At 47.0% G+C, this 18134-nt stretch overlaps 1 protein-coding gene across 8 annotated transcripts in view; it reads right to left on the minus strand.

Annotated features, from left to right (window-relative positions):
* Positions 1-18134, minus strand: part of UROS (uroporphyrinogen III synthase) — a 35564-nt gene that overhangs the window by 11992 nt on the left and 5438 nt on the right. For 2 of the 8 annotated variants that reach the window (XM_049646625.1, XM_049646628.1), the window contains exons 2-5: positions 12965-13053; positions 12699-12782; positions 11068-11164; positions 7920-7994 (exon numbers count right to left, since the gene is read on the minus strand). In XM_049646625.1, the coding sequence (XP_049502582.1) occupies positions 7920-7994; positions 11068-11164; positions 12699-12782; positions 12965-13027 (319 nt within the window). In that variant the 5' untranslated portion in view covers positions 13028-13053. Of the gene's footprint in view, positions 1-7919; positions 7995-11067; positions 11165-12698; positions 12783-12964; positions 13054-13822; positions 16349-18134 lie in introns of those variants that run through there. The other 6 variants (XM_049646626.1, XM_049646630.1, XM_049646631.1 and 3 more) reach the window with 6 other exon arrangements.

Below are 18134 nucleotides of genomic sequence, written 5' to 3' on the forward strand. Positions count from 1 at the left end.
GGGGGCCCGCGGGGGGGGGGGGGGGGGGGGCTCTTGCAAACCAGGGGGGGGGCCCCCCCCCCCCCCCCCGCTGGCAGAGGCCTATGGCGAAAGGTACCGTGTGGTTATGTGAAGGTAAGACAATTCTTAGTGCGAAAGCACATCCGTAAGAGTCAGCAAATGGGCTTTGAAGACATTTTAACAAGGTTAGGGATAAGAAGACCTCAGTATTCTCCCAGAATGAGTGGGGAAACAAAGCAATGAAAAATACTAAAAAAAAACGGATAGGGTTTAAAAGTGGAAGGACATCTGTGTGCTTAGACCAGTGGGTCATGGTGGCTTTGGAAAATGCAGTCAGGGATTTGAATGATGTCTGTACCACTTGCTTTTCTTTTTACACGTTTGTTTTTAAAGTTTATTTATTTATTTTGAGAGAGAGAGAGAGAGAGCATGAGTGGAGAAGAGGCAGAGAGGGAGACAGAGAATCCCAAGCAGGCTCCGCACTGGTAGCCAAGAGCCCGATGCGGGGCTCAGTCCCACGAACCACGAGAACGTGACCTGAGCCGAGATCAAGAGTCAGATGCTTCATCAACCGGGCCACCCAGGCTCCCCATCTGTACCACTTTGGAGGCGTGTGACTGGTAAATCACACCTCCTCTCTTAGGCTTGGTTTTTTTAAGTCAGGAAAATGGGCTTAATGAGACCTTCCTTGTGAAAAGACATACATAAAGTGCACGGCACAGTGCCTGACGTGTGACGGGGACGCAGAAATGGCAGTAGGACTTACACGAGTAGGTGTAGACGGTAATTCATTCCGACGGTGCACATACACACCTCAGAGTGAAGTTACCTTACACAGCGTCTGTCCGAGTCCTGAGTTGTTCAGTGCTAAGCTGTGTTCCACAGAGGAATTGTTCCGGGTCGACAAGGCCAAGTAATGAGGGCCACTCAGTGGCTCCCAGGTACCAGACTGGCAGTCAGATGGGGGAGCTAGGGGACCCCACTTCTGGGCGGCCAGGGAGGCGGCTTCCCCCCAGGGAGGCCGGCTGAGCCGCAGGGGATCAGCCCGCAGCCAACCAACGCTGCTTTTTCGATACAAATGGAAATCTTATTAAGCAGAAACTTTCCCACCAAAATGACATTCCCAGAGATTTTATGCAGACCAACAACAGACTTACAAAATAGTCTCCATCTATTAGTAGTTAATAATATCTACAGGACTGTGAGTCGAGTCAGTATTTATGAAGAGACACAGACACGTTTCCTTGATGGACCTTGACTGCTTGCTGCTCACCGGACCCGGTTTCCATTTCCACTGTGAGACACATCCCTACCTTTCCGTCTCCGGCCCTGATCCCCAGCTTCTGGGGGAGCCAGAGGGGCTCCTGTGAAAAGGCTCCCAGTCACCTCGGTGCTCACACCCCTGTGGCATCCCCTCCCCTTGGGTGTGGGCTGGACTGACTCCATTTACACAAAAGGAAGATGGCAGACGGAGATGGTGTCACTTGCAAGCCTGATTACGGAAAGACCGGCTTCTGGCTTGGATGCTCTCTTTCAAGCTGGCTCTTGGACTGTCTCCCAGCAGGGCCGGGAGGTGGCCCTTTAGAGAGGACCACGTGAGGGCTGGGGGGTGGATCCACGTGCAGGGTCTTGGAAGCAGAGCCCCCGAGTCAAGCCTCGAGGTGTCTGCGGCCTGGTGACAGACCCTGAGCCGGAGGGACCCAACTAAGCCATTCCCAGACTTCTGCCTCAAGGAAACCGTGAGCAATTAGATGCTTGTTGTTTCTAGCCACTACGTTTTGGGGCAATGGGTTACGCAGCAGATGATGACTAACACACGGGCCTGGATTCCTCTGGCTGTCAGTGTTTAACGTCCTCTAACCCTCCAGTCTCTTGGCTGAGCCTCAGGATCAACAGAAACGTCCAGGCGTTCAAGGAAGTCCTCTTCCCTGCACCTGCCAGAGAGAGCTCCTTGTGCACATCGTGTCTGCAAAGTGAACTAAGAAGGTTCCAAAGTTGGGCGATTGACTTCCATGTTAAGACCGATTGGTTTCTCCAAAGAGATTTTTTTTCCTTCTCTTTCAAAGTAATCTCTGCGCCCAGTGTGGGGCCCAACAGAGCCGGCCAGGGTCTCCTCTCCCAGGAGATTTTTCTACAGCTGCGAAATTCGAATTACATCTCTCCTCTGGTCATAATGTTTCTAGCATTTAGAACGCGCCCTTTTCCTTCACAGCTGAACGAACAGGGAGCAGGCCGGGGCCAGCGGGTCCCCATCGGACCGGGCCCTGCCGCCTGGGCCACACGGGATGCCAGCTCCGTCTCAGCTTTCTCTTCCCATGTCACCGCTTCCGCTGTGGGGTTTTCTTCTCACTTGACAGAACAGTGAGATGCAAAGCACGAGACCAGACTGAAGGCAGCACAAGAATCAAAATGGAACAATTTACAAACACACTGTCTTTGATGGTCGGAAATTGCCTCTATGATTTGCTTCCCTCTTCTACTTCAGAAAACAGCGAAAGAAGGTGCAAGCAAAGTCTTAACTGATTTGGGGGGGGGGGGGGTGGGGACGGTTTCCTTGGCAACCAAGGCCTGACTCCCCCTCTGCTGATCTGCAGGGCTCCCAGGCGCAGGTCGCACTGTACTGAAAAGCTAAGCATCAGCTCTTAATTAGACAGGCAGCTCGCAGCTGGTGTCCGCCTTACGTCATTTTGTTCTCTGGAAAGAGGGCTTTTCATTTTTAAACTACTTTCACTCATGCCGCAACTTCCCCCAGTGTTTCAAAATTCATTTGGACAAACTGAACTGTTTTGCAACAAAGCTGTACATTGATTTACTCATAATTGCTAAGCATTGTTTAATGCTTACTTTAAAAAAATTTTTTTTTTAAACGTTTATTTATTATTGAGAGACAGAAAGACACAGAGCATGAGCAGGGGAGGGGCAGAGAGAGAGAGAGAGGGAGATGCAGAATCCGAAGCAGGCTCCAGGCTCTGAGCTGTCAGCACAGAGCCTGACACGGGGCTCGATCTCACGAACCGTGAGATCATGACCTGAGCTGAAGTTGGTCACTTAACCAACTGAGCCACCCGGGCACCCCTAATGCTTAGTTTAAAAAAAGTTTTTGTAACGTGTATTTATTGAGAGAGAGAGAGAGAGAGAGAGACAGAGAGAGAGGGAGACACAGAATCCGAAGCAGGCTCTAGGCTCCGAGCTGTCAGCACAGAGCCTAATGTGAGGCTCCAACTCTCGACAATGAAATCATGACCTGAGCCGAAGATGTATGCTTAACCGACGGAGCCACCCAGGTGCCCCAAATGCTGAATTTTTATGTTCATTTGTAAGGTTGACTTTTAATGATTCACTGTTTACCTCTGTGCTTTAAAAATAACATATGGGGTACCTGGGCGGCTCAGTCATGATCTCAAGACTCGTGAGTTCGAGCCCTGCGTCGGGCTCCGTGCTGACAGCTCGCAGCCTGGAGCCGATTTCAGATTCTGTGTCTCCCTCTCTCTCTGCCCCTCCCCCACTCACACTCTGTGTCTCTCTCCTTCAAAAATAAACATTAAAAAATTTTTTTTAAATAACAATTTCAAGACTGTTTGGATAATGTTGAAAGTATTTTAAAAATGATAAAAACCATTGTACTACCACCATCTGGAGATAAATACCTTTAGTGTTTGTCTATTTCCTTTCAGGTTTTGTTCTTACGGTAGTAAAAATACATAACATAAAATTTACCATTTTAACCATTTAACTGAGTAAGTGTATAACTCAGCGGCATTAAGTACATTCATAACCACCACCAGTATCCACTTACAGAACTTTTTCATCCTCCCAAATAGAAACTCTACACCAAATTAAACAATAATTTCCTACTTCCCCTGACTCAGGCCTTGCAAACCTCTACTGTACCTTTGGTCTCTTTGAGTTTGACTGCTCTATGAGCCTCATATAAGTGGAATCATACGGCATCATTATCTTTTTGCATCTGGCTCATTTCACTTAGTGCAATGTTTTCAAGGTTCTTCCATATTGTAGCAGATGTCAGAGTTTCCTTCCTTTTTTTTTTAATGTTTATTTTTGAGAGAGAGAGAGAGAGAGAGAGAGAGAGCGAGCTCGAAAAAGGGAGGGGCAGGAAGAGAGGGAGACAGAGGATCCAAAGCCACAGTGTGGGGCTCAAACTCATGAACCATGATCACAACCTGAGCCAATGCCAGACATTTAACCAACAGAACCACCCAGGTACCCTTCCTTGCTTTTTATGTCTGCATGATGTTCTGTGGCCTGCATATGCCACATTTTATCTCTCCATTTATCTGTCAGTGGATATTTGGGTTGTTCCCACCTTTTGCCTGTTGTGACTGATTTGGTTACGAACATTACATACTCCGGCAAGTATCTCCGTGAGGCCCTGCTCCTTTCAGGCTCCTTGGAGGATAGAGAGGACTCTCTGGTATAGTACAGTCCCTGCATTTTTTGATTAAAGTGAAATTATATCAGATATCTATCTGTATTGCCTCTTGCTTTTTCCTTAGTGTTATATATTGTATCTTTCCTATGCTCTAAAAATCCTTCAAAATCATTTAAAAAGACCCCCTAGCCTCTCTGCTCCGCCCCCCTCCTTTTGACCGTTTCGGTCCGAAGGCCCTCAGGTGGGGCAGAGTAACGGGAGTGTCATTGTGGAGGAGTGACCGATGTGAGGTCGGAAACCCTGTGAGGGTGGGGCCAGGGGAGACCGATTCCTTACAGGGACACTGGTCAAATTGGTAAATGTATGAGGTTTCTCCCCGTCAGAGATGGGGGCCACAAATATAAAAGTGAAAGACCCAGAATAAGCCCCGTGGTGTCGGACTGTAATTGGGGGTGGTGGAATAAACTCATGGTTTCCAATACAAATGAGGATATGTGAACATTGGGGGGTGTGTGTGTGTACATTTATGTATTCCCTGTCTCTGTGTGCTGAAAATGACTGTGAGCAGTGAAGTCCAAGGGTGATGAATACACCGAGCAGCCACATGACGGCTGCTAAATACCCCTCTCCGCTGATAGGAACCCTGGTTCTTAGGGAAAATGCTTGATTTCAGGGCTGTGACAGGAAAGACAGAACATACCGGGAACATCCTTTTGCACCAGCAAAGGAGGAAGTACTCAGAGAATGATGGGACGTGCCAAAAGGACACAGAAGTCACCTTAAAGGGGTTGCCAATGGCCACATCAGGGATAATTTGAGCAATAAAATAAATGGACTTAGTAATGGGTTGTAATCTTTAAACGAGGAAACCACGAATCCATACTGATACAAATAAGTAATTGAATAAATTGACAGTGTGATGACAATTAATCAGGGGCACCTGACCGGCTCAATAGGCACAACATGTGGCTCTTCATTTTGGAGTTGTGAGCCCAAGCCCCACATTGGGTGTAGAGACTACGCAAGAAAAAAAGAAAGAATTCATTATCATATATTCTCAAAGTACCTCCCCACAAAGCACTTATTAATTTCAAGGGGAAAAACAGTAGCTTCACAGTGGAGAAGCCTCACATCACCTAAATCAAGGGATGACAAAGGACATTCCCAGTAAGAGAGCAAATTGGAATGATGGGTGAGCGTCAAGGAGAAAAACAGCATTGCTTGTGATATTCCTGCCAGACATATATAACCTGAATGAATGTAATGATGAGAAAAATATCAGACAAACCTGAATTGGGGGACCGTCTACAAAACAAATGGTCTGTACTCTGAAAGTGTCAAGGTCACAAAGCCAAAGACAGATGGAGGCATCGTTTCAACCTGCAGGAAACTAACAAGACCTGACGAGATGTATGACGTGATTCTGAACTTAACCCTTCAGCTATGAGAGATGTTAGTGAGAATTAGGAGGTACCAATATATGTGTGTTAATTTCTTAAATTTGATGGTTGTGGCTATACAGAAATGTCTTTGTGGGGAATCTACACTCAAATATTTGCAGGCGATGGGGGCATCATGTTGGCAACTTACTCTCCAGGAGTCCAGGAAAGACTGAGTTCTTTGTATTCTAAGTTTTCTATAAATTTCCTTCCAAATAAAAAGTATGTAAAAGAAGAAGCTACATAATCATCACATAGATGATTACTGTTTCCCTATTGGGGGCTTTCCTTTTTTCATGACTATAACTAATGCTAGGATATAGTCTCACATCAAAACCACTTCAAGGGTACCTGGGTGGCTCAGTCGGTTGAGCGTCCGACTTCAGCTCAGGTCATGATCTCACAGCTCATGAGTTCGAGCTCCGCGTTGGTTTCCGTGCTGACAGCTCGGTGCCTGGAGCCTGCTTCAGATTCTGTGTCTCCCTCTCTCTCTGCCCCTCCCACACTCATGCTCTGTCTCTCTCTCCGTCAAAAATAAACATTAAAAAATAATAATAATAATAATAAAAACACTTAATTTCCCCTATTTTGGATTATTACCTTTGTCTAGATTTATCAGAAAAGGGATTAGTGGGCCAAAGGGTACAAACCTTGTAATAGAGCTTTTAAAATTTTTTCTTATTTTTTAAAGATTTTATTTTATGGGTGGGGGGATGGGCTAAATGGGTGATGGGCATTAAACTTGCTGGGATGAGCACTGGGTGTTATATGTAAGTGATAAATCACTAAATTCTATTCCTGAAATCATTATTGCGTTGTATGTTAAGTAACTTGGGTTTAAATTAAAAAAAAGAAATTTAGTTTAATTGAAAAAAAAAATGAATTTCAATATGGGGACAAACCCAATGCAGAACGCTGTGTGAGTTTATAGGGTCCTGCCCTGGACCCACTACATAAGCCTAGTCAGAGTTTTCTGGAGCCAGGGTACCATGCCTCTTGAGCCGATAACTTAGGCACCAATGAAAAATTCAAAATTTCCATTGTAATAGAACTTAAGAACTACATTGAATAAATATTTAATAACTGGAAAAAAAAGATTTTACTTCATTTTTTTTAAGTAAGCTCTATGCCCAACATGGGGCTTGAACTTACAACCCTGAGATCAAGAGTCCCATGCTCTACCTACTGAGCCAGCCAGGTGCCAATGTAATAGAGCTTTTGATACATACTGATCAAGTATTTCTGAAAACATATGAACCAATTCTTAATGCTACTTAGCAATATTTGAATATATTTGTTTCACTGTACCCTTACCAGCGGCATTCTATACTTAACTATTTGTAAATTTAATAAGCAAAAAATCGTATTTTGAACTACAGTGTTTTTTTGTGTGTTTTTGTTTTTGTTTTTGTTTTTAAATAAACAAGGCTAAGTCATTGCGGAATGAAAAACCCTTGGTTTTCTCTCCTGTACTCTCTGCTACTACCATAGTCATGCTTTGGTACTCTGGTTAGCGAATGTGGGTTGGGTTGGATCATTTGCTCACAGAACTCAGGCAAATGGTTTGCTAACTATTGCCTACTTATTACAAAGGATATTTCAAAGGACACAAATGGAAGAGATGCGCAGAGCAAGGGGGGCGGGTGCAGAGTGCTTCCACACCCCCTCCAGGTGCACCACCCTCCCAGCACCTGTCTGGGGCACCATCCTTTTGGGTTTTATGAAGGTTTCATTACACAGGCACGATGAATTACATCACTGGTCGCTGATGATTAACTCAACCTCCAGCCCCACTCTCCTCCTCGGAGGTGGGGGAGACAGGAGACCACCCTCTCTAATCCCAAGGTTGGTTCCCCTGGCAACCAGCCCCCCCCATCCTTTGCAGTTTTCCAAAAGCCACCTCATTAATATAAACTCAGGTGTAACTGAAAGAGGTCTGTTATGAATAACTTCATCTTTCTTATCACTTAGCAAATACCAAGGGTTAAAACCTCCTCAAGGAGCTTTGTGCCAGGTACTGGGACAAAGACCAACAAATACATAATATCGCAATAATTCTGTGGCGTTTTACCTTTACCTGGATTGCTTACCTAGAGAAGAGGTAGCACTTCCAACCACGTACACTGACTTAGCATTCCACTTTTCTTTCAGAGAGTGTTTCCAGACTGTAAAACATGGAATGATATGTGAGTTGCAGATATCATGGTGGCCATTTGCACTGTTGCCCGAGGCTGCCTGTTCATCCTAAGACGCTTGTGAACAAGGCAAACTATTAATGACCAAATATAAAGAGAAGCACCTCAAACTAAAATTCCATTTTTATTCTGTTCGTATTCAGCAGGCAAATTTTTAAAAATCACCTTGGTAAATGTTTCAGTATGCCGTGAGTAAAATATTAACTCGTTTCCACAGTTGGCACTAGAAGCATTTTTAGTGTGTACCAGAGAACAAATATGACTTGAAGAATTGATTTGAAGGGTGACATTAAAAATTTAAAATCTAGGGGTGCCTGGATAGCTGGGTAGGTTGGGTGTCTGACTCTTGATTTTGGCTCAGGTCATGATCCCAGGGTCGTGGGATGCTCTCTTTCCCTCCTTCTCCTCCCTTACTCACAGATTCTCTCTTTTTATCTCTAATAAAAAATTTTTTTAATGTAAAAATCTAGACTTAATAAAAAAATTTTTTTTTAGTCACATCTACACCCAACTTGGGGCTCAAACTCATGACCTTGAGATCAAGAGTCGCATGCTCTTCTGAATGAACCAGCCCCTAAAAATTTAGACTTTTAAAGAAAAAGTCACTGGTCATTGAAAGGTGGCAACTTAATATCTAATAAAGCAATCCAACTGGTTTTATTTGGGACATAAATCTAGAAGCAGTCAAGAAGCTGTGATCTCCGAGGAGAGGACTCATGTTTCCATTAGGTCAAAGAAAGATAATAAATTTCATGTTCATAGCAGACACACTTTAATGGAGAACACTACCAGTTTACGACAAAAAGAAACATCTCTAAATGTGGATTAAAGAACTACAAAGAGAAAATGGGTTGTACGAATACATCAGGCCACTGGGGGTTCAATATTGAGCAGTGTTCAGTATTGAACACTTTTTTTAGAAGACAAGAAAATATGCACTCTCCCTTCTTAGAATCCAGTTATGAGCAGAACTCTCCCTTATATTTAAGTGTGACACAACCCTTTGCACTCCCATTGGAAATCTCCTTTTCTTTTATTTACCTCTTTTTAAAGATTTTTATTTTTTTTAAGTAATCTCTACACCCAGCATGGGGCTGTTGGATGCTCTACCGACTGAGCTGGCCAGGTGCCCTGGGGGTAATTTCTTTTCAAAAAGTAACTGGAGATTGAGTTTCACCTTCTTTCCTCCCCGACCCATGTAAATAATGTTTATCTGAAAATTACCTATCGCATGTGAGCAAACCATTCTCCGAGCCTCGTAGCTGATATTTCTCTTTAGCAGGAGGTGAATGTGTATACACCATCAAGAAGGTGATTTTTTAGCTTATAACGGAAGCCTAATTAACTGTAGAGAGACAATAACCATTCACCACTGCCACTTATTCCCCACTAGCCTGCCATGTGCCAGGGAACATCCTGAATGCTTCTTTTTGGGACTCAGACTGGTAGCTGGAATCACCAGTCTACAACTTACAGACCCTGTGGTCTTGGCAAGTTTCACACCCTCTGCTCTTCAAGCTCTGGTGAGTCATATCTACCTCAGGGGTAAAGCATTTAGTATGGGGTCTGGCACAGAGAAGGCACTTGGTAAGTTTAGCTAGCTAGTAGTTAGAAGTGATGATCCTGGGGGCACCTGGGTGGCTCAGTCAGTTGAGCATTTGACTTCAGCTCAGGTCATGATCTTGCATTCATGGGTTCAAACCCCGCATCAAGCTCTGTGCAGACAGCTTGGAGCCTGGAGCCTACTTTGGATTCTGTGTCTCCCTCTCTCTCTGCCCCTCCCCTGCTCATGCTCTCTCTCTCTCTCTCTGTCTCTCAAAAAATAAAAATAAAACGTTAAAAAATAAAAAAAAAAAAGAAGTGATGATCCTGGGATGCAAGGATTATTTATTATGCCCACTTTACAGACAAGGAAAGCAAGGCTCAGTGAGGTCAAGGAACTCGCCAAGGTCAGAGTGGCCATCTGAACCCAGGCCTAATCTGCTGCAAAGCCATTCTGTAATGACCCCTGACTGCTGCCTCCACTGCTTAGAATAACTAGGGCTGGTCACGCCTTGGTCTGAAGCCTGGCTGTGCACCGACTGGTTCCATGGCCTTGGACAAGCGCTTCCCCAGCCTCAGCTTTGTCATCTGTAAAACAGGACCACCGTACATATGCCTCTGGCCAGCAGTCTAGTGATAAATGAGGTAACAAACGGAAAGTATTTAACAGGGCCTGGTACACATTAGGCACTCCATAAATGTTAGCCACAAAGTGGTCTGACTGCAAAGACTAACGTGGCTGTTCAGTTTGAAACCTGGGCCCTGTTCACATGTTCTGATGGCGAGAGAAGGAGGTAGGAAGAAGGGTTTAAGGGATGGTCCTGTCATTAAGTGCCTGGCATGCACGGACCATTTTCTCAAAGTTGTTGGGTCTTTTCATCATCCCCTTGAGGAAAGAGACTGCAACCAGTATATGCTGAGGACAGAGAGGATCACCTGGCAGGTGAACTACCCAGGGACTGGGGACTTCAGGAGCCAGCCCTGTCACCTGTGTCCCAAAGCAGTATCTGTGACATGGCACCACTAGGCGTAGTGGTAGAAGGCTACCGGGTTAATGTGTCACTTTGTGTGGGACATCAAGAGTCAGCTTATAAGGAGAAAGGTCATTTTCTGCTTCCTCCAAAGTTTACACGAACGTGAAGTGACTTGGTACCTGAATACTTTTTTGAACTAAAAGTCACTGAGATTTTTCCAACCTGAAGGGCAGCTATTTCTGGAATCTGATATCCCCAGTGGGAAGAATTGGAGTAAATTCCAGTGGAATTCACAACAGTGTCTCCCCTACCTTCAGGTTTTGGGTTTTTGTTTTTTTTTTTTTGAGAGTGAGAATGCTAGCAGGGGAAGGGGGACAGAGAAGGAGAGAGAGAATCCTAAGCAGACTCCACACTCAGCGCTGGAGGCCCATGTGGGACTTGATCCCACGACCTGAGCCAAAATCAAGAGTCAGGTGCTTAACTGACCGAACCACCCAGGTACCCGCCCTCCCCCCACCCCCACTTACCTTCAGTTTTATTGTCTTTCTCCAAACACAGTTCCACTGCTTCCACTGCTCTGGGGCTGGTAAAAATGAGGCCCCCATAGCCTTCAGGATGAGACAGCTGCACACCAAACAGTAACAAAGGCGTTTTACATAAAGATCAAGTTCAACATTTCCCAGAATTCCAATGTTTTACAAGAATAAATTCCATCCATCCATCTATCCATCCACCCACCCACCGGTCCACTCAGCACCTATTGGAAGCTTACTAAATGCCTGGAACTGTGCACCATTCATGTGAATTCACCATTCATGCACTCAGGCGAATGCAGGTGAATTCACTGTTCATGGCATTTCCCTTGAGCAGCTCACGGTCTAGGGGAGGGACAGGAAAGAGGACTGTAGGGTGGCAGGTATGACAGGTGCAGAGAGGGACAATCTGGCCCAGCCTGGGCTTGGGTGGGGTGCAGGCAGGAGGGCAGATTGGACCTGCGTCTGTAATAAAACTGGAATCTTCACCATGTGAGATGGGTGGGGTTATTGTCATCTCCTAGATGAAGACAAAGCCTAAGGAGATGGCCCAACATGAGTGGCAGGGCCAGGGCTCAAGGACATGCCCGTGCCCCTCCTCGTTCTGTAGGGTGCTTCATGAGGGCTCTGGAAGGCCCCCAGGGAGCACGCTGGCTGGTGGAGATGGGAGATGACCGTGTGGAAACTCTGGTATCTGTATGAGCACGAGTCTAAGACGTGATCTCAAGCGATGAGGTCTTTGGTGCCTTTCAGGGCTGCTTATGGAAGAGCGTGCCTCTTGGGGCCCCACTTACGTGGTTCCCTCAGCACTCAGCCCAGTGCCTTGGACGGAACAGATGCCAGATGGATGTTTGCCGGGTAAATTACTGAATGAATAATGCAGTATTCGGCCCAAATCAAAAGGAAGAAACATGCTTCCGTACAGAGCTGCTGGCAGGGTTGTGCTGTGCACAGCAGGAGGGGTGACCCTGGCGCTCACACAGGTGTGGGGCCCGGGAGCAGGGCTGGGCACCCTAGTCCCATGGAACCACCCTGGCTGTGGGCCCGCGTGTCTAGAAAGGAGCTCCGGGGGAGGCGCCCCGAAGGTGCTCCGCCCCTGGGGCCGGTTGCACACTGATGAGGTGGCCTGAGCACTGAGTCTTTGATGTGAAATGTTTGCGAGTCTTTCCTGAGGCTTTGTCCAGCAGGATCTACAATGGCATCACCGGCAGCAGAGTGGACGCCCTGCGCAGCAGCCTTCTTACTTGCTGGGGGCCTCGGCTGAGTGGCCCAACCTGGGGCCTGGCTCTAAAATGGGATGGTAACACCCATGCGGCGCGTGGTCAGGGCGGGCAGGTGAGTGGGAGGGCACACTGGAAGGGCCCCACTGCTGAGAGCCCCCTGCAACCTGCTCTCCCGGCCCCCACAGACCCCACCTCTGGGACAGGGAGGCTTTCTGGGGGAGCTGGTGGGGACTCACGGGCGGTCCAAGAGCCACCTCCCCTGGGGCCAGGTGAGGCTGGGCCACCCCTGTTTCAAGTTTGCTAGTGAAATGAGGGGATGGTGAAGAAATCCTTCCGGTTTGGGTGGGCAACGATTCTACAGAGACTCAGAAATTATGGTACTCGGACACTGACAGACCTTACCTTCTCAGAAAAACTGGAAAGAGACAAAAACTCAAATGATAAAACAGGGATCAGAGTGGCTTCAAGTCCATATAATCCTAGTTCCTGCAAATACAAGAATATAGTTCTGCATTGGCCAGGGTTGTGTGGAAAATAAGGAAAGGGTCACAGTCACGACTTACTTGGTGTCGGCCCCGTAGAGGGTTAGCAGATACCCCACCACCACCCCTCACCGTCGTAGTAAGACACTGTTAGGCCTCGCGGGACCAGGAGCCTCAGGCACTTACCCTGATATATGGATCTTGGCCACAGTCATCCTCCTTAGGGTCTTTTAGTAAAAGAACCTTCATTATCGCCTGGCAATCCTTACAGGGTGCTGTGACAGAGCAGGGAGACAGATGGATCCTAATTAGAGCTCAAGGACTCTTCCTGAGCAGTTATCGATGGGACAGAAGCAGGGGAAGAAGGTAATCAACTGCTGGCTGAGGGGACCTGTCCCTCGCCCACAATGACTTAGCATTCATGTGCTTGTTCCTTCTGAAGACCCTGTCGCTGATAAGGCCAAGGGACAGCATGCTGGCACTTGATATCACTCGGAAAGGCAGATGAAAGCCATTAGGGAAAGCCAGTGTCTGGGCCACACATTTAAGGCTCATAAATAGAAGCGATACAAATTTGGGGTTGTATTGTCAATAATAGAGAAATTATTTTAAGGAAATAAACAATTACTTCTGTTTCAGGGTAAACATACTAAATAGTTCATAAGCTCTTTAGGAAATAATTCTGTTGACCTTTCTACTTTTCAAATGATGGGTTATAAATGTTGTCAAATATTATGAGAAACCTTTCGAAAGTCATCTAACGACCTGGAAAAGAATTCGTTGATATGTATCAAGAGCCTTGTATATTTCATACTCTTTCTTCCTATAATTTCGCTTCTAAGAACAAATACAAAGGCACTACTCATAAATGTGTGCAAAAACTAACATGAAGATGTCCATCCTGGTATTCTTTTTTTTTTTTTTTTTTTTTTTTTGAGATATAATTGACATAGGACACTGTGTAAATTTGTAACTGTCAGGTAGTTAGCTGTTCATTTGATACATTTCTATACTGCAGTGTGATGACTACAGTAGTGGCTTTACCATGCCTCCTAATTCTCTCTTTTTTGTGGTGAGAACAGTTGAGGTGAACTCTCCCGGGAACTCTGAGGTTTATAATACAGTATTGTTGACTATAATCACCACGTTGTCCATTAGGTCTCCAGGACTTACTCCTCTTCTAGTGGTAAGATTGTATCCTAGTATTAACAACAGGAAACAAAGTAAATGTCCAACGTTGAGGGAATGGTACATCATTAGATTAAATCATTAGAAGAGTCATTAATAACTTAATTACATGGATCACCAAATAATGTTAAAAAATAGGATGCATGAATAGTGTGACTTTATTGATCTTATATATACATCTATATGAAAGGATATGCATCAAAATACTACTGATAATTATTCCTGGGGGACAGGTTAGGGTGATTGTTTTCTTGTTCACCTCTTCCTGTATTATCCACATTTTTTTTTTTTACAATAGACATTAAATTCTTTTGTATCCAGGCGTAGGGTGGGGGTGGAATTTAATATGACTACCCCAAAGGCCTCAAAATAAATGCTGCTGGAGAACTGTGGAATAAATCCTGACTGAAATGTGGATTACTATCCCGTGAGTAGCATGAGGCCCACCAGTTACTTACTAACTACTATGCAAGTGGTTGGTAACAGTCAAACAGCACATATTGTTTCGAGCAGAAATGTGTTAACTTTGAGAGCCATTACTTGTTATTACTGAATAGGCTCTGGAACATTATAATATCTGCAGGGCGTCTTAAGGAAAATCTGGCTCAAAATGAATTGCTTTGTATCTAAGCAACCAACCCTGGGTAACAAATAATAATTATGAAATCAAGTTCTAATTACTGCTGCCACTGAGCTGTTAGCTACAGAGACTGCGGAAGTAGGCAGTATTGTTTCTATTGTTTCCTGAGGTCGTTGGGAATGGGTCTGTCTTTTGGGAAACCGGGAACCCGCCTTTCTGAGATGGTCATGCTCACGTGTCAGCCCGGCTAGGATCTAGTCCCCATTTATTCACGAGCGCTGACCTAGGTATTTTGGAGACACAATAAAGTCTATCATCAGGTGGCTTTTAGCCAGGGAGATTATCCTAGATAACCTGGGAGGGCCTCCTCCGGTCGGTGGAAGGCCGTAAGGGCAGAACCCAGGCTTCCCTGAGGAAGAAATTCCACCTGTGGACACAGCTTCAGCGCTGCCTGGGCCGGCCTGCCCTTCTCGGAGGCTTGCACCCTGGGTCTCACACTTGCATGAGGCAGTTGCTTGCGGTAATCCTAATCCATAGCCCTCACCAGTTCTGTTTCTCGGCTTGAACCCTGACTGATGCCGATAGCCCCTTCTGGGGCTCCAGGAATCTGTAGGTCACTGAGTGGCAGGTAAAACTGAGCATTTTCTGTTGCTGCATACGTGTTTTCAGGCACACAGAACGAGCAACGATTGAGGGGCTTAAAAGATGGAGGCGTAATACTGTTGGAAGGAAGCCGTTCTGGGCCACCGACCTCAGCCCCAGCCCATCCCCGCCACAGTTGTAGGCTCTGGGATATGGAACCCCAAGTTTTCAAAGGATATGTTAGTGTTGCTTTCAGATTCAAGGAGCCAGTCTCTCACAAAAATGTTTCTATATTGTTCTCAGGCAGTGACGCCTGGAATCTGCCTCAGGGGCATTAGGTCTGCATTATTTACTGGGGAAGGGGGGACAAGTTCAAGTACTACCAAGTGCTGTAAGGTGATGTAGGAGAGGTGACCGGGTGCCGATAGCTGGTCGCCTCCCCAGGGCCACCTCTGAGATGGCGTCTTAGTTGAGATCAGAATGACAACGGCAGTGGGGAAACCTGTTCCAGTGTCAGGAAGGGGCCGGGCATGTCCCCAGGAGAGAAGGGTAAGCGTGGCTCCAGTGCGAAGGACAAGGTGGACTTGGGCCCCACAAGAAATGGGTCCACAGACGGGCTGCAGCAGGACCAGAAGCGATGACACTGGTTCGCGCTTTTGAAGGGTCTCTGGCTTCCGTGGACACTGGGCAGTGGCGCCGTTAGGAAGCGGCTGGATCGGGGATTCACAGTGAAGACAGCGTTAACAGGACGCAGTGACGGAATTCAGGGTGAAACCATCGGTCCGCGGCCTGATGGTTGCCGCTAGGCGAAAATGTCTTTCTTCTTTGAATCCCACCTAAGCTTGAGGTGTGTTCAGTGTAATCCTATCAATGAGGCAACAACTATTTCTAAACAGTTACTGTGTACTAGGCACTGGGGATACAGTACGATTCCTGCCTCATCTTTACCGGAGGATAAAACCGACATTTTACACGTAAAGACGATGACAGAGCCGGTGTGATAAGCCCGACAAAGAAAAAGTCAAGATGCCATGGAGGCCTAACTGGCCAAGTCTTACTTGGAGTGGCAGGTGTGGCCAGGGTCGCCACTGGCTCCCAAATACCCAGTCTGCCCTTTTCTCTCATAGAAATGGACTCCCTTGTCGTTAACAGGGCAGGGCACGTGGTTGCCCCAAATGAAAACGTGCCTGGATGTGGCCTGGTGACTAGGTTCTGGCCCTCAGGACACAAGTGGAGGGCGGAGGGCGGGGGGGGGGGGGGGGGGGGGGGGGGGTGGACGAGGCGCATACTTTGTGGGTCCTGCCCTTAGCGGGAAGTGCCACGCCCCTACTCTCTCCCCCTGCCTCCCTGCCGGCTGGAATGTGGATGGGAATGTTCTGGACCTTTCCTTGGTCTGGGAGAAGTTGCAGTAATGCCATTCTCTAAATCCTGATGATGGGAGAAAGAAAGCCATTTGGACAGAAGCCATTCCAGGCACAGAAGTCATCCCCCACGTGTAGGGCAGCTGACGCCATGCACACGAGTGCCTGTGGAAACACGTGCACCTCAGCTGCCCCGTGAGCCAGGCCTCCCCCTGGTGACCATTTCCTCTGCTAAGGGCAGTGTCTGTCACCCAGTCCCCAGGCCTTTGCGGCAGATCCTTTGGCTCTGCAGGACCTTTTGGGACTCCCCCTGTTCACTCCCCTCCACCCCCACGCCCTGTAGACCTTTCTCTGAGCCCTGGGATTCTGCCCTGGGCCGAATGTGCTTAATATACAGTGAATGGTACTAGTCAATTAGTGGGGAATCTAGTCTCAAAACATGATCAACTTTAATTCTTAAATGACTAAGAAAATGAGTGATGTGTTAGCAGGACTATCTCTGTGCACTTATCAGGTGATGGGTTTCTCACTGAACTTGATGACATGGGGCGCTAGCCAGGCACAGAATCATCAGCGGTGGTTTCTCTGAATGTTGCATTAGAGGTGCTGTGAGCACGGGCAGAGAAGGAATAAGGGTAATAATCTGATTTTTAGTTCTCAAGTTCAGTAGCACAGCTCACGGAATCTCTTAATGGTTATTATCCCGGAGCCATCAATTTTATTACCTAAGACAACCACAGGGAAGAACCCAGAAGAAGTATTTTCTCTATTTGCGGTGGGTAGATGGGCTTTGCTTTCGCGTGTCTGCGTTATTAATCTAAGCACTCTGTACCAGAGTGATACTTTTTATTTTCTGTTCTCCCAAACCCTGGGTGGGGTCTGCAAAGGATAGGAGAGGCAGCACAGCCTAGGCGTTGGGAGCACAGCCTTGAGAGCCAGCCCGCCTGTCTGTGAATGCCACCCGGCTCTGCCACTTATCAGCTCAGGGACTCTGGAGTTCTGTCCTCTCTACGGCAGCTTCCTCACCCATAAAACGGGCCGACCTCATCGTTTTCATACAACTGAAGCATTCAGTCAGTCTTTGGTGTATGGTAGGTGCTCAGTAAACGTGTCAGTGGTCATTGTTATGTCCTCTGAGTCACTTGGCACCCCGACAGCTTGGTAACGCAGAGGTTTGCCCCACTTAACAGAGGAGAAACAAGATCACATCGTGGGCGGTAAAGCAGCGTCAGATCCCTTGCCCCTCAGTCCTGCGCCTGCTCTGTGATACCACACTTCCCCGCCTCCTGTTACCCTGCAGGAGGAAAGGGCAAGCAGAAATGAGAAAGGGCCAGGAGAAGTAAATCCGTCAATAAGAACCTTCCCACTCCTGTCGAGATCAGATCCAAACTCCCTGATACGACCCAACAAGGCCCGGCAGGGTCCAGCCCCGGGGTCTCCACTCCTGCCTCTGCACTCCGGCCGCCCCAGACTTCTGTCTCTCAGGCTCGCCCTCCTCAGGGCTTCTTGTGCCAACTCCTACCCACAGGGCCTGGATAGGGGTTGGCAGGCGAAGTGGGGAGGCGTCCCCTCGGATGTGTTCTGAAGGTGGGGCCAACAGCATTTACTGGGGCTGGTGCAGGGTGGAGGAAAGAGGAGTTGGGTT

Source organism: Panthera uncia, chromosome D2, assembly GCF_023721935.1.
Source record: "Panthera uncia isolate 11264 chromosome D2, Puncia_PCG_1.0, whole genome shotgun sequence".
NCBI classification, from domain to species: Eukaryota; Metazoa; Chordata; class Mammalia; order Carnivora; family Felidae; genus Panthera; species Panthera uncia.